Source organism: Syzygium oleosum, unplaced genomic scaffold (genome assembly GCF_021117445.2).
Source record: "Syzygium oleosum isolate NSW1041296 unplaced genomic scaffold, Sole_v2.1 Sole_v2.05, whole genome shotgun sequence".
NCBI classification, from domain to species: domain Eukaryota; kingdom Viridiplantae; phylum Streptophyta; class Magnoliopsida; order Myrtales; family Myrtaceae; genus Syzygium; species Syzygium oleosum.
The window spans coordinates 4,843,306-4,856,264 of record NW_026607489.1 but is presented as its reverse complement, the minus strand read 5'-3'; the positions used below and the strand labels follow the sequence as shown (position 1 = coordinate 4,856,264).

Genomic DNA, 12,959 nt, shown 5'->3' with positions numbered 1-12,959 from the left:
TGGATGAAGGAAATGCCGTCCGTAGCTGTAATACATTGGGTCGTTCACAGTTGTTTAGGGGTCGTTATCAAATGAATAATCACTCAAATCATTCATCGAGACCGCGTAAACTCGCTGGGCCGCATGCGGGGAAGTGCATTGAGGCTCATCTTCCACATCCAACCATATTTTTTTGACGATGGGTCGTAAGGTAGGAAACCTGTTCTTTCATATATCTAGGATCTGTGGTAGAAAGAAAACGGCGATTTCCCTTGGGATTCAGAGCAGCTCATTAAATTCTCAGAATGGAAGAGAGGTGTAAGCAAATGTGAGGTTCTATTAATAGTTAGCTGTTGCAAGTAATTACATCCTTGGTAACTGGAGATCAATCATGTCTAGAACAATTTCGTTTGTGATCTCTTCTATGATAGCATCTCCGACTTCCGAACTTATTTGCATATTTTGTGGTACACAATCCTCCCATTCTTCTGCTGTATCCAGGCAATCCGAATAGAGCAGCTCGGTTGTGCTCGTTTCGTCCCCAGATGTTCTACCCCACGCCAGGATCTTGTCGCATATGAGCTGGCCAATCTCCTCGGGCCCCAAGGTGACTCGGTTGTGTCGTTTCGCTTTCTCCTTCCGCTCATGGGTCTCTAAGATCTCCTTCACACAATCGAACAGAAGCTGCTTTGTCTGCTGCAACATCATTTTCGAGTTCAAGTGCCTGCATGAAGCGTTTGAGTCCAAGGCCTGGCTTGCTTCTTCTGTTCCGGTGAAGCCCTGCTTGTCTTTTGAGCAGTGGAATAGTATTTCCAAGATTGAAGCAGAAAATATGGAGTCTTCAGTTATATTTACAGGCAGGACAATTTTGCAAGTTGGCGCATTCGCCTCTTGCCTTGCAGCAGGAGTATGCTGCAAATCCTGCTGCCCTGTCCAATGCAAAGGATATTTAGTTGCAAAAGCAAGATAATTCTCCATAACGTAAGAAGGAATAGCAGATCAAGATACTAACAATGATGAAGGGGCACGAGGTAATTCGATTGCTTCGTTGCCGAGACATGATTGAACTGCTCCTTGTCCTTCTCTATGCTGCATTGGATCGTTGAATCCTTTACACCCTGGCCGATTCATGTGTTGCATTGTTATGAAACTTCATATGCATAAGATAACTTAAGTAGTTTCACTACTGAATTTGTGTTCTCAAAGGAGTGACTAGTGTTTCGGTATCAAGAGGCCCTAGAAAAAGATCGATCATACTGAAAAATGATAACGTCTATACCTGTACCTTTTCTGCGTTGTTCAAATTCTGAAGACAGATTGGGTCAAATGATGCATGTTCGTTTTCTGAAGAAGTGGGTTTTTCTTCTTTATCGTTCTCGGAGCAAGAAAAATAAGTTGTCATGTCGCTGGACAAGGAAAATCTGTCGGCTTCGGCGGCATCCTGTTTAGTACTAGGATCAGCAACACCAGTCTCTTCACCTCTTTCCCTGTTCTTCACTCTACGCTTCTTCTCATTAAAAGAAGCAACCTTGTTGTAGAGAGTTCTCAGCAACTTCGAAAGCCGAACAATTCTCTTTCGACTCGTTGGTCGACCGCTGCTGCTCGACCTCCTCAAAGACTCCCTCCTGTTCGCATACCATCTCTCCAAAAGATACACTTCAAGAACAAAAGGCTCTTGCTCTTCTTGGAGAAGCTCTCCAAGCTGTTTGACTTGATAAGTTTTGGCTCGGGATTCCATAGGACTAGTGTGGGCAGTGAGTAGGAGGAGCTAGCTAGGGACTTAGTTTGAAGATGTTGAAGAGAAAAGCCAAGAAACCAAGCGGGATCAACCATCAGGTGGCATTAAATGTCATGGACAGGGCATATCTGTCAGTTTGTGACTCAACAAAAGCCAAGGCAGAAGGAAGAATTGAGAAATTTGAGGCTTCAAGGAGTGGGAGGGAGGGAGGGAGGGATGGATGGTCCAGCCAATCTTTAGGTCTTATAGCATTTTCAAGTATGGGGGGCAACCCATGACTCCCCAAGATTGCCTGAACTCAGAAACTTGTCTAGGGGTGCGTTTATTGTTTTTTCTAATCCAGCTACTTCTATTCAATTTGAAAGAAAATATTGTTTCTTCTCTCTCAAAGTTTGGTGGTCCAAGAATGTTTTGTCCTTATGTGGAAGGTGGTCATGGACAAGTGATGAGCAGAGAGGACAATTTCTCCATTTAGCCAGAGCTTTTTTTTTAAAGAGTGAATATTTGGGATTAGCCCCACAAATGAGTACACCTATACCTTCTCGTGTTTTTTAAAAAAACTTGTACTGTTTCAACTGAAATGTCAATCTGGATATAAAATTGTGCATAACAACTGATTGGATTGACAAATATCATGATGTTTGCGTTTCATTCTTGCATATCTATGTGAACATGGTTGTCTGCTTGTACTTATGGCCCCAAATTAATCTTCCATGCCCCTGTTTAGTGGTACATAGGATGGATAATTTAATCATTTTCTACATAGAGATGGAAGGCAATAGTATCTAGGTTCAATGAGAATGTAATCATCACATGGGTGGGTCCCCATGACCATGATCGTGATAAAGGAATCCGAAATCAGTGTCGTTAAACATTAATCACATGCTTTGGGCTCTATGAATTAGCAAAAGTCTTTTAATTGGTCAATTGCCATCTTTAGAGAGAGAGAGAGAGAGAGAGAGAGAGAGAGAGAGAGGAAACAACAAAACAAGTCTCATCAGTTCTCTTCTTTTAATGTGCACAAACATGTACATAAGTTGAAAACCTAGTATGCACTTTAGTCTAATCAATGACCACCACCAGAAAGGCTTCCCAAAGGGTTGGAAAAAACTCAAGTAGCACTAGTAAAAAAAATGTGGGATGCATCTGTTCTTCTGTTGATTTTGACATGCAAAATGCCATGCCTACACGAAAGGACCTTTTCTCAAACTCGTTTTACAAGTATGTGTTGGTCTTCGTTAATCCTCAACTAACCAAACCACGATACACGTTTCGAGTGAATTTTATGTAATAATCATGCATATCCAATTGGCCCTATTTCAAAAAAGCACCAAGAAAGGGGCCAAAAGAAAAGAAGAAATTGGAAACCGAAGGGAGAGTGTCAAATATGCCTTTCGAGAAAGAAATGGAGGGAATGTAGACTCTCGAGAATGAGGGGTACTGGTCAGATGAATTGGCACTTCCCATCTCTCTCTGCTGCTATCAATTGACGTGGGCCTTTGAGTGCCTACTAATGAGCAAATGGAAGCTGGTGGCCTTATCTCCATCACCATCAATTTCACCTCAAACACCTCTTAATGACCTCCTAAAAAGGCCAAGTGGGGCCAAAAGTGCGTGCCACTTTTTGGGGTGATAGCATTCGCACGTCCCACCATGAAAATGAACACTTATTTTGGTCTGATTCTTTGGGTTAACAATGACTAATGTTGTGCTTATCGAAAGCAGAGACCCCCATGTGGTCCTGATCACACCCACAAGAAAAAGGATAAAAGTTGGTTAGGCTTTCAGCTGGTTTGCTGTGCTTCTTGTATTTAAAGAGGACTTTGTCCTAACATGGGGCGATGCCCGGGGGGGGAGGGGGGGCGGGAGGTGGGGTGGGAGGTGGGGGCCGGCGGGGGGAAGGATCAAGTAAGCCAAAACTGTTCGTCATCTTATATGTCAAGACACGACTGTTGAAAAAGAAGCAGTCACTGGAGACACTGGACAACATAAGTTTGTATGATTCATTTGTAATGCCTGTGATTTGCTGCCTACGTGCACATTCCCCACATAAGAAACACCTATGGCTGAAGCACATGCAAGCACGTATCCTCGAAAGATGAAAGATGAGTCTATGAACTGCCTCTTCAATCGCCATAGGTTTGATACTGCGATTAGCTTATCCTCATTGTGTGAAAAAACCCCGTTGAAGATACAAGTTCAGGAGATAATTTGACTAAAATTGCAAAGTCAGGATAGAATCTGGGACTGCAGAATAATTGACAGCCGAAGACCTTTAACTTTGTGCGAGATAAGTGTCCCAGTAAATGGAAGATTGACGTTAGTCTCCTATGCTGCTTTCTTTCATAGATAACCGATTTGCCTTCAAAACCGTGTCATTTCAGCTAGAATGTTGATATAGCAGAAAATCAGAGCCATATTGGATGAGAAATGGTCTAGCAGCTGCAAGCTTGTTTTCAAAAGGAAAGCTCAGAGGAAACGACAGTATCATTTAACTCTACTACTAGTCTGGTGTGCAAAGTAGCACCATAAAAAGGTAGAAAATATTGAGTTAGACTATGTAAAATAAGGCATACTAATTCAGTAAATAAAGGGGGTCACCAATAATGTAATGATACAATAGAATTGATATTACGAGGAACTGCACCGCACATTCTGTTAGCATCGACTCATGTCACAAGTCCCTAAGAGATTTGGGAACTGAAATTGTATTACCATCACTCATCTTCTCTAGCTTCAATCTTACTTCACTCTGTATAGAAGCTAACGAATTCTGCCGCCCAACAAAAGCCATACTGAACTTTTTAATCTCTCCTTCAAGATTCTTTCTTCTCCGTACTTCACAATTCAAGTCCTTCAGAACATTTTCTCTCTGATCAGTAGCCAATGAAACTTTACTAGTAGACTCAGAGACCGATTGGAGCAATGAATCTCTTTCTTCTTTCAACAACTGGAAATCTCTTTCCAATCTACAATACTTGTCTCTGGAAACCCCCAAAAGCTGGTTACTTTCATCTAATTCTTTCTGAATGCCATGGTACTTATCCTTGATTGCATTGATTTCAGCAATCAAATTTTCCTTGCAGACGGCCATTTCTCCTCCCAGGTCACCATCCTTATCAAATAACAAAACTAGAATCTTAACAAGATTCAACCAAGACATCCTATCACTTGCTCAGTTAAAGTTCTAATAAACACTGCCTTTGAAAGTTTGACGAAAATCAAGAATAGCGCTCTTAGTTTTCTCTTTGTTGAAAAACAAAATTAATGGAAAGATTGACTCTGGTGAAAAAGTTTGTGCTATGTGAAGCAAAACTAGTAGCCGGAAATAAAAAATAATAACCATATTGACAGCCTTGCCTTAAAGACAAAATATACATGATCATACAGATGTGTTATATTAGAACTAGTACTTCATCTAGAATTTGATTCAGTAGGATAATAATTTCATGAGTTTCTTCAACCTCCCAACATAAAAATAGTTGCATCTTTTATAAACGACACTTTCAAGTAAAAGAAATAAAGCTATGTCCAAATTGACAACCTCAGATGTTTTATGCAAATAAACAAAGCCAATGGGAAGTTGATCAGATAACACTACAAAGAGGAGAAAAAGCACACAGGTTTTGCCAAATTCATCCGTAACTCAGCTATGAGTTCCGGATTGGCCTTATTTTCCAGTAAATCATTATTCCGCAGCATATGGAGACATGCTATCATGTCAAAAGAAATAATATCCTAGCATCAAGATGGAAAATAAAACAACCAGTGACAAGTGATATCTCAATAGTGTTGACTTGACATCTACCTTGTGCGCCAAGTTGCATGAAAAGCTCCTCCCATGTTCACTTTCAGTTGATGGTGGCTCTGATGCTAGTGATAGAACTGTATCATTTAATTTTTCACAGAGCTTTCTGCAATGTTCTTGCAATGATGAATCGTCCTCGGAGCATAATCTGTGGTCCTCCATAAACATTGAGAAATGGGCTTCCAGAGTAGAAAAAAGAATGTTGCCAATGTCACCAGTGTTGGAAAGCAACCTTCCAGCTGAAGATTTCCCATCACCAACAAAACTCTGCCAATACAACAAAAAAGTCGAAGTAATGACTGTCAGAATTAATCATCCCCAAAAGTAAAGGACATACATATTGATGACGAGCCAATAACCTAGGCTCGTAACTCTTTTTTTTGGTGTGTGTGTGTGTTTTGGGTTGTGGGGGGGGGGTGGGTAAATTTGATGTTGTATGTTTCACCTGCAGAATGGATAGAACATCCGCATGTACATCTTTGCAGTTTACAACTGACTCGGTCAGTCTTTTAGGAATCTCTTGAAAAACATGAGCTTCTTTTTGCAGTTCGGAAATCTCCTGAATCAATTGCTTATTCAGTTGGACTTGTTCCATGTGTTTTCTCTGTTGAACAGGAGAGTAAGTGTAAACTCAAGCATAAACAGAAGATTCAAATAAGACACATCAGACAGCAACCTTCACAAGAAGGAAAACAAACTACATCTAAGTTATCTCTATAATGACTTTGGCGAGATACCATAATAGAGTTTTACAATGTGAAAGCAAGGAAAATCTAGAGTTACCATGCCATAGTATCCACATCTCTCCACCATTGCTATCACAAGCAAACGTTTTAAGTATTTTCATGTTAATCACCCCAACAAATTAGTGAGTCCCTGACTTCCCGATATAATGGTGTGTGGTGCAGTAAATACTCATTTCACAGAATCATCAAAATATGACAGAGCCCGGCCACTGATTGTTGATTATATCTACACATTAAAAAAGGAATCAATTTCTGGGTAGTATAACTCTGAGCAGTGATTGAATATGCTCATGTACTGTAAGTTTGCGAACCGCCGCCTACCACCCTACCGAAAAAAAGAAAAGAAAGGAAAAAGCCCAAAATTTAGACTGACCAATAGCAAGTCAGTTCTAGTTCCATTGGCAGCATGACATGACTACATCAAGTCAACCCAAAGAGGCTAAACAATTTTCACTCTGATTTGAGAAAAAAGAGCAAGCGGCAGATAATTCAGGCCAGATGCTAAATGTTTTCATTCTGATCTTTAATAAAGAAGCAGCAAATTCAAAGAACTGTGCTGCCACAACAGCGGACGTACAACTTAAGATTCTTATTGATTAATCTTGGTGAAGCGGTAAAGTTGCTTGTAATAAGAGGAATTATTCTCTCGAGGAAGCAATGTATGAAAAGAAAAATTGCTGAATGAAATTAGGGGATGGGCTGAAAAGCTTATATGACGACTCATCTTAAGAGAAAAAATGGGTCTTTGAAGAGAATAGCTATGATTGCATTTGAGATTCCAAAAATAGCTGAACGAGAACTGTTTCGTGGTCCATACTAACCTTAAGATCATCTTTCTCTCCAACAGCAAGTTCTAGTTGTCTCCTGAGGTCTTCAAGCTCTTTTCTGTAGCTCTCATCCGTGCCCTAAAAAAGTAAGTGTGCAAATGCAAATGTAATAGAAAGCTTCTCCAAAGCGAAGTAAGTTAAAAAGGTCATAGCCCAGTCTCTTGATATCATTTTGAGAGCTTAATGAAATTTTGAATAAAGAGAAAACTTTTAAAAAATTAACAATAATTGTTTTCAAAAACCAAATGGCTGGAGGGTTCCTGAGGATGAAAATCTGAGTGAAGATAAATGAATGAAAGTAACTCACTGGAGTCTCATTAGCTGGAGGGAAGGATTGAACTTTTCTAGCAGGAGTCATGTGGATTGATTCCAGGTCAGCTATGTAACCTTTATTCATTTGGAACCACGTATCTTCATCAACAACATTGTTTGGTGGATCTGGAAGTGGGCTGCATTCAACCAGCCGCGAGTAGTTTGATCGCTTGACAACATAATTACCAGGAACTGCCTTTTGGCAAGGTGTTCTGAAGTCGCTTTGGCAAATACTGTTGCTGTCATTAAATTCATCCATAAGGCTATCTTTTGCAGAATCCTGTCCCAAGAAGTGGAGAAACCCTCATTATCGTGTTGCAACAATAGTGAGATACAAGACAAGTTCCTCGAAGCATATTCATGATCAGGCAAAAGTTCATGTATGAACTAGTAATTTTGGAGAAGCGCATTAGTCCACGCAGGTAGTTGCATGAGCAGGAGTGGCTGTACTTTGCACACTGTATTACCAACTCTCGATTGGATTCTCAATAGTACCAGAAGCAATGCTCCTGAAAATCTTGAATATCACATTATGTTAAGCATGCACGTTCTACAGCCACCACCCTTTTCTGCAGCAAAGTGGATTATCCTACCTAAATGATATATTGGCAAAGCAATGCATTTCATAAAATGAATTCACATTGGTACATTCACAAAGGGAAAGCATTGTCTGGCATTATGGGATTGCCCTATGTGGAATCGCATGCTTGAATATTACGAGATAGGTCATCTGAATCGTCGCATCAGAATTGAACTGTGATAGAGAGAATAGAACAAAGTAGTGATACAATAAGGCAGTTAAATAAAGAAATACAGAGCTGGAAGGGCATCTATAGTGAATTTAAAGATTCTTTGTCGGTCGCATATAACTATACCTGGCTAGAGTTCCTATCGTAGTCAGAGCAGGTGAGAAGAGTACTAAGGTTGTCAATCTTCATCTGTTGCTCCCTGATGCATTCTTCACGTATTTTATGCGACTTCCTCTCCTCTTCTAGCTCCATTTCGAGTTTCTCACGCTCTACTTCGTACTAGAGAAAAACAGGTATGCTAACAAGTGAATGCTAAAATTAACATATCCACCATTTTCAGACGACAGCCAAAACTTCAAAAGAGGAAAAACCTACCTTAAGCATTTCATTCCGCAATTTAAGAATTTCTTGCTCCAGCACTTCACCACGAGATCCCTAAAGAACTCTTCAAGTCAAATTGTGCAAAGTCTAATTAATTGAAGTACTAGCAGTAATGCCCCTCACCTGAAGTTTCTTACGCAACTCCTCTATCTCTAACTTTTGTCTCTTCAGTAAGGCAGCATCTGTCAAAATCTAAGACAATTTCAACAATAATTAGCTGAAATGAACCAATCAAGGAAAAGAAAAAGGATGGGAACTTGCATAATCAATGACGAGGGTATTGCAATAGAGGTAGCCCAATACACAAAAAATCGTGTAACTTGAATGTCATGGCATTGAGGTTAGCTGAATTAATGACCTTAACTTCCAGGTATAGATTTTATTCCATTCTTTTGGATAATAGAAAGATGTCACTCCTGAAAAATAAAACTTTGTCTGAACAACCCAACAGGACAAGCATATGTAATCTCTTCTTGATGGCCTCAATAATTTCAATTTGCACAAGTCTTCTGCTGTACGTTGTTGTTTCATGACCTTACATTTGTTAAGAACCTCAGAATCCTGGACAAAAAGATTTCCCGCAGGTGTAGTACCTAGTAAATTAATTCATTCCTGCACAGGAAACTCAAGGATCCAAACAAGAAAATATGAACTGTCCAATCTTCCAAATCACTTGAATCACTTGACCCCAACGAAGCTTGTAGAATATTACCAAAGACAGTGTATTATCCTAGAAACTTCTAGTGTCATGATCTCAAAGAATGGTTTTCCAAGAAATGGAATTTATTTGAGGTGATAAAACGGGTATTTCTACATGAAGATTAGTACCTCGTTTACTTGAGCGCAGTTTATAATGCGCTTGGCTCTGCTAGCAAACTGAAGAGTACCTTTTGTTTCTTCAATGTGAACCTGTATAAAGTCACATACTTTATCAGCTGGGTTAGATAACATCATCCAAGCTTTGCAACCATCAAGACAGGAAAAAGACATAAGAGACATCTATAGCTGCCTCATGGTACCTCTTCTGGAGCTATAGTGCATATAATTGAAGTCTTCGCATTACCACCAAGAGCAGGTTGTAGAATGCGAGTAAGCTTACTATCGCGATAAGGGATATGTCCTCTGCATTATAAATTGCACAGATTAGTAAAATATAGTTTAATATAAAACTAGAAGAAACACAAGAGGAGTAATTACCTCTGCTTGGCACCTTCACTTAGTTTGTTGATGACATTACCCAAAACCATTAAGCTTTTGTTAATGTGCTTCCCTTCCTTAAGACGCACTCCACCAGCTCCAGTTTTTGCAATACGCTCAGAGCCGGCCAAATCCACCAAGTTCTAGATTCAAACAAAGATATTTAATAGGACTGGTGATTGAATAACATAGACGGTTGCATCTTAGCTTCACTAGACAAAGAATTACAAACCAAGACTGAGACTCGGATAGTATCGGAGGTTGAGTTATCGCAACTTATGTCTTTCGCTCTGCTTTCGATGACCTAAAATGCAAAGTTTCCATTTGTACCAGTATGAATAAATCCGAGGAAAGTGAAAATGGCCACACGAAAAGCTTTGATTGCTGAGAAATACCATTCTAAATATCGTGTGAGATCGACTGCTCCGAGCATTCATGTTGGTTTCGCCAAAGTGTCTATTGACTGTAAGAAACTATGCTCAGTTTCTAATACCAAAACAAAGTGAAGGACTTGGTTTCTTTAGTGCTTTTAGACAAACCTTCTCCTGACTCTATAAGCTTAAGCACTTGATCCTCATTGTTGACAATTGCCTCTTTAAGGCCTGCGACAAAAATGCCTCTCTACAAAACAAGAAAACCGGAAAAAAAAAAGAGGTTATTCAATTTGTTCAAAGAAATTATCTAGACTAATCCAAAACTTTGAACCGTCCACACCTCTAAGCTTTCATGTATCTGCAATTTCTGGTTCTCCACAGCAAGAAGGTCATTTATCTCTTCGTTGTATATCTCCATGTAGGACACACGGATAAGAAACTCGCGGTCCGACATCTGGTAACAAAAGGCCCATCCGGAACCGCATTTAAGAACATGTCGAGAGACTTATAACAAGCGTATGAGCAGGACACGAGTAGCCAATTATCAGCTACGGAAGTCGCGCTATATGGGCATTACCGTGTTTATTTTCTCAAATACATCTCTAACAGCGAGGCGGATAATTCCAGGGTCAGCGTCCGAGCCATTCATCGTGAAAGTCTTCCCGCTGCTGGTCTGTCCATATGCAAATGCCGTTCCTGAGATTATATCCAAGACAGACACTAAGCTCCACCTCAATTCCATAGAAGAAACTACCACTTTGCAAAAATTGAGGGGAACCATATAATTACACTCTTCAACCTAAAAGAAACATTCATCCTCACAGAAAAATCTTAGCGAAAGCCGGCGTACCGTTGAAGCCCTCGACCGCGGCGCGGATCACGTCCTTGGTGAGGAGCTCGTACACCGCGGCGTTCGTGCAGCTCTCGTCGAAGATGTGATCTGGGCGACGCCGGGGACCGAATCGAAAACGCGAAAAGATTCGAAATTTCGGCGAGCGGATTAAACCCCGGGAAAACGGGAGAAGAGAAAGGAGAAGAAAGAACAAGATCGGGCCAAAAAAAAAAAAACAGGAAGAAAAATATCAGTACCGAAGGCAAAGGAGAGGCCGGAGACGGGAGTGCCGTGAGGCCGGTGGAGGGAGACGCGGTTGTCCTCGACCTTCCAGAAGGTGCCGTTGAAGGGCTCCTCCGCCGCCGCCACGAACGGCCGCACTCTCACCGCCACGCATATCTTCTCCATCTCTTCCCCCCCACTCTCCCCGACACACGGAGACGCGCACAGCGAGAGCGAGCGAGCGGGCGGGCGGGCGAGCGGCGGATGTAGGAGGGGAGAGAGGACCGATCTGCTGCTCCCGCCGGCGCCGATCGTCTCCTCCTCCTCCTTCTTCTTCTTCTTCTTCTTCTCTGCTGCAGAAATCTGGAGGAGGGAAGTGCGAGATGGAGGAAAGGGGGAGGAGCTTTGGCGTGGAGTGTTTTTTGAATGGGGGGGGGGATATGAGCGCGCTTCGGTCCTGATGGTTTTGGGTTGCGGAGGGCGGATTTTACCGAAAAGCCCTTCGAGATGCGGAAGTGACGACGACGACTTGGGCCTCTAAAATCAAATGGGCCTCTTTTGCTGGATAAAGCCCAAGTTCCAGTGGGCCCGGAGTCAACCATTACTCCTCTTTTTTTGGGATATGTTTATTAGAAGTCCTAAAACTTGTCACCAAAGTGCGATTGAGTCCTAAAACTTGCAAAATATGCAATCGAGTCCTAAAACTTGTCAAATTGGTTCAATCGAGTCTTAAAGTTAACACCGTCCAATTTGACTAACGGAAAAAGCTGATGTGGCTTTTTTTTTTATATCCTACGTGGTGATGACGTGGCTTTTCTTTAATCATTATTTAAATATTAATTTTATTTAAATTAAATTTTAAAACTAAGCTAAAATTTAAAAAATTTTAAAAAGGGAAGGAGGAGGATAGGCGGGGAGGGTTTTTTTTTTAGCTTATTTTTTAAATTTAATTTAAATAAAAGTAGTATTAAAAATCAAATTTGGGCTAAAACGACGTCATTTTAATCACGTCATCACCACGTAGGAGAGATAAACCATTAAAATAAGCCACGTCAGCGTCATGTCAGCATTTTCCGTTAGTAAGTTTGACGGTATTAACTTTAGGATCATTTGAACAAATTTAACAAGTTTTAGGACTTGATTGTACTTTTTGCAAGTTTTAAAACTTAATTGCACTTTGGTGACAAGTTATAAGACTTCTAATGAACATATCCCTTTTTTTTATTACATTTGTTTGTCCCCCTCCTTCCCCTTTCTTCATCATGTCTTTATTCCATGTGTAACTCCTTTTATAGGATAGAAATTTTTCTACCTTGATATCAACATAGTAAAGAACGCCTCCGGGGCATTAGTTAAGCAACCAATTCGAGAAAATTTTTACGGGTTTTAGGGTACTGATTATTGCCCTCGTGTTATATATATGATTAGTGTCTTGAAAATTGAATTGTTCCAAGTAAAGTAAACTCAATCAATGTCCTAAGGACACTCGCCCTATTTTATATTTACATACAAATACGAACGCTGAAATTAAAACCTAATTATGTGCACTTGAGGCTTAGTAAATAACAAAACGAGATATAGTAGGTCAAAATATTGCGTTAATAATTCTATCATAAAAATTGTTCAAAATGACTGGTGTTATGTCAACTTTAGAATTTTCTCATATAAATATATTAATGTGAATTTTTCTTATGTTTAAATGTTTATAGAGATTATTTACTTACAAATTGTGCAACAATTCACAGAAAGCACAATTTACATCTTGATTTGAGTTAAATATCTTACGTGGATGAT

General features: G+C 40.3%; 2 protein-coding genes across 5 annotated transcripts; both read right to left on the bottom strand.

The window, feature by feature from the left end:
• Window positions 1-298: 298 nt before the first annotated feature.
• Window positions 299-2,222, bottom strand: LOC115676529 (uncharacterized). 2 transcript variants are annotated; one of them, XM_030599485.2, is made up of 3 exons: window positions 1,259-2,222; window positions 992-1,097; window positions 299-908 (listed from the first exon to the last, which is right to left on the bottom strand). In XM_030599485.2, exons 1-3 carry the CDS (start codon window positions 1,715-1,717, stop codon window positions 343-345), a joined length of 1,131 nt encoding a protein of 376 aa, XP_030455345.1. In that variant the 5' UTR covers window positions 1,718-2,222; the 3' UTR covers window positions 299-342. The 2 variants fall into 2 exon arrangements, with proteins under 2 accessions (XP_030455345.1, XP_030455346.1); XM_030599486.2 differs by having other exon boundaries at window positions 1,265-2,217.
• Window positions 2,223-4,268: 2,046 nt separating this feature from the next.
• LOC115676306 (kinesin-like protein KIN-7N) lies at window positions 4,269-11,395 on the bottom strand. 3 transcript variants are annotated; one of them, XM_056312030.1, is made up of 18 exons: window positions 11,201-11,395; window positions 10,962-11,051; window positions 10,689-10,867; window positions 10,452-10,565; window positions 10,277-10,358; window positions 10,133-10,200; window positions 9,970-10,041; window positions 9,738-9,880; window positions 9,560-9,662; window positions 9,369-9,449; window positions 8,664-8,732; window positions 8,535-8,594; window positions 8,286-8,438; window positions 7,406-7,690; window positions 7,093-7,176; window positions 5,971-6,129; window positions 5,526-5,792; window positions 4,269-4,832 (listed from the first exon to the last, which is right to left on the bottom strand). In XM_056312030.1, exons 1-18 carry the CDS (start codon window positions 11,349-11,351, stop codon window positions 4,392-4,394), a joined length of 2,601 nt encoding a protein of 866 aa, XP_056168005.1. In that variant the 5' UTR covers window positions 11,352-11,395; the 3' UTR covers window positions 4,269-4,391. The 3 variants fall into 3 exon arrangements, with proteins under 3 accessions (XP_056168005.1, XP_030455048.1, XP_056168006.1); XM_030599188.2 differs by having other exon boundaries at window positions 10,689-10,807; XM_056312031.1 differs by lacking the exon at window positions 9,970-10,041.
• Window positions 11,396-12,959: the final 1,564 nt, after the last annotated feature.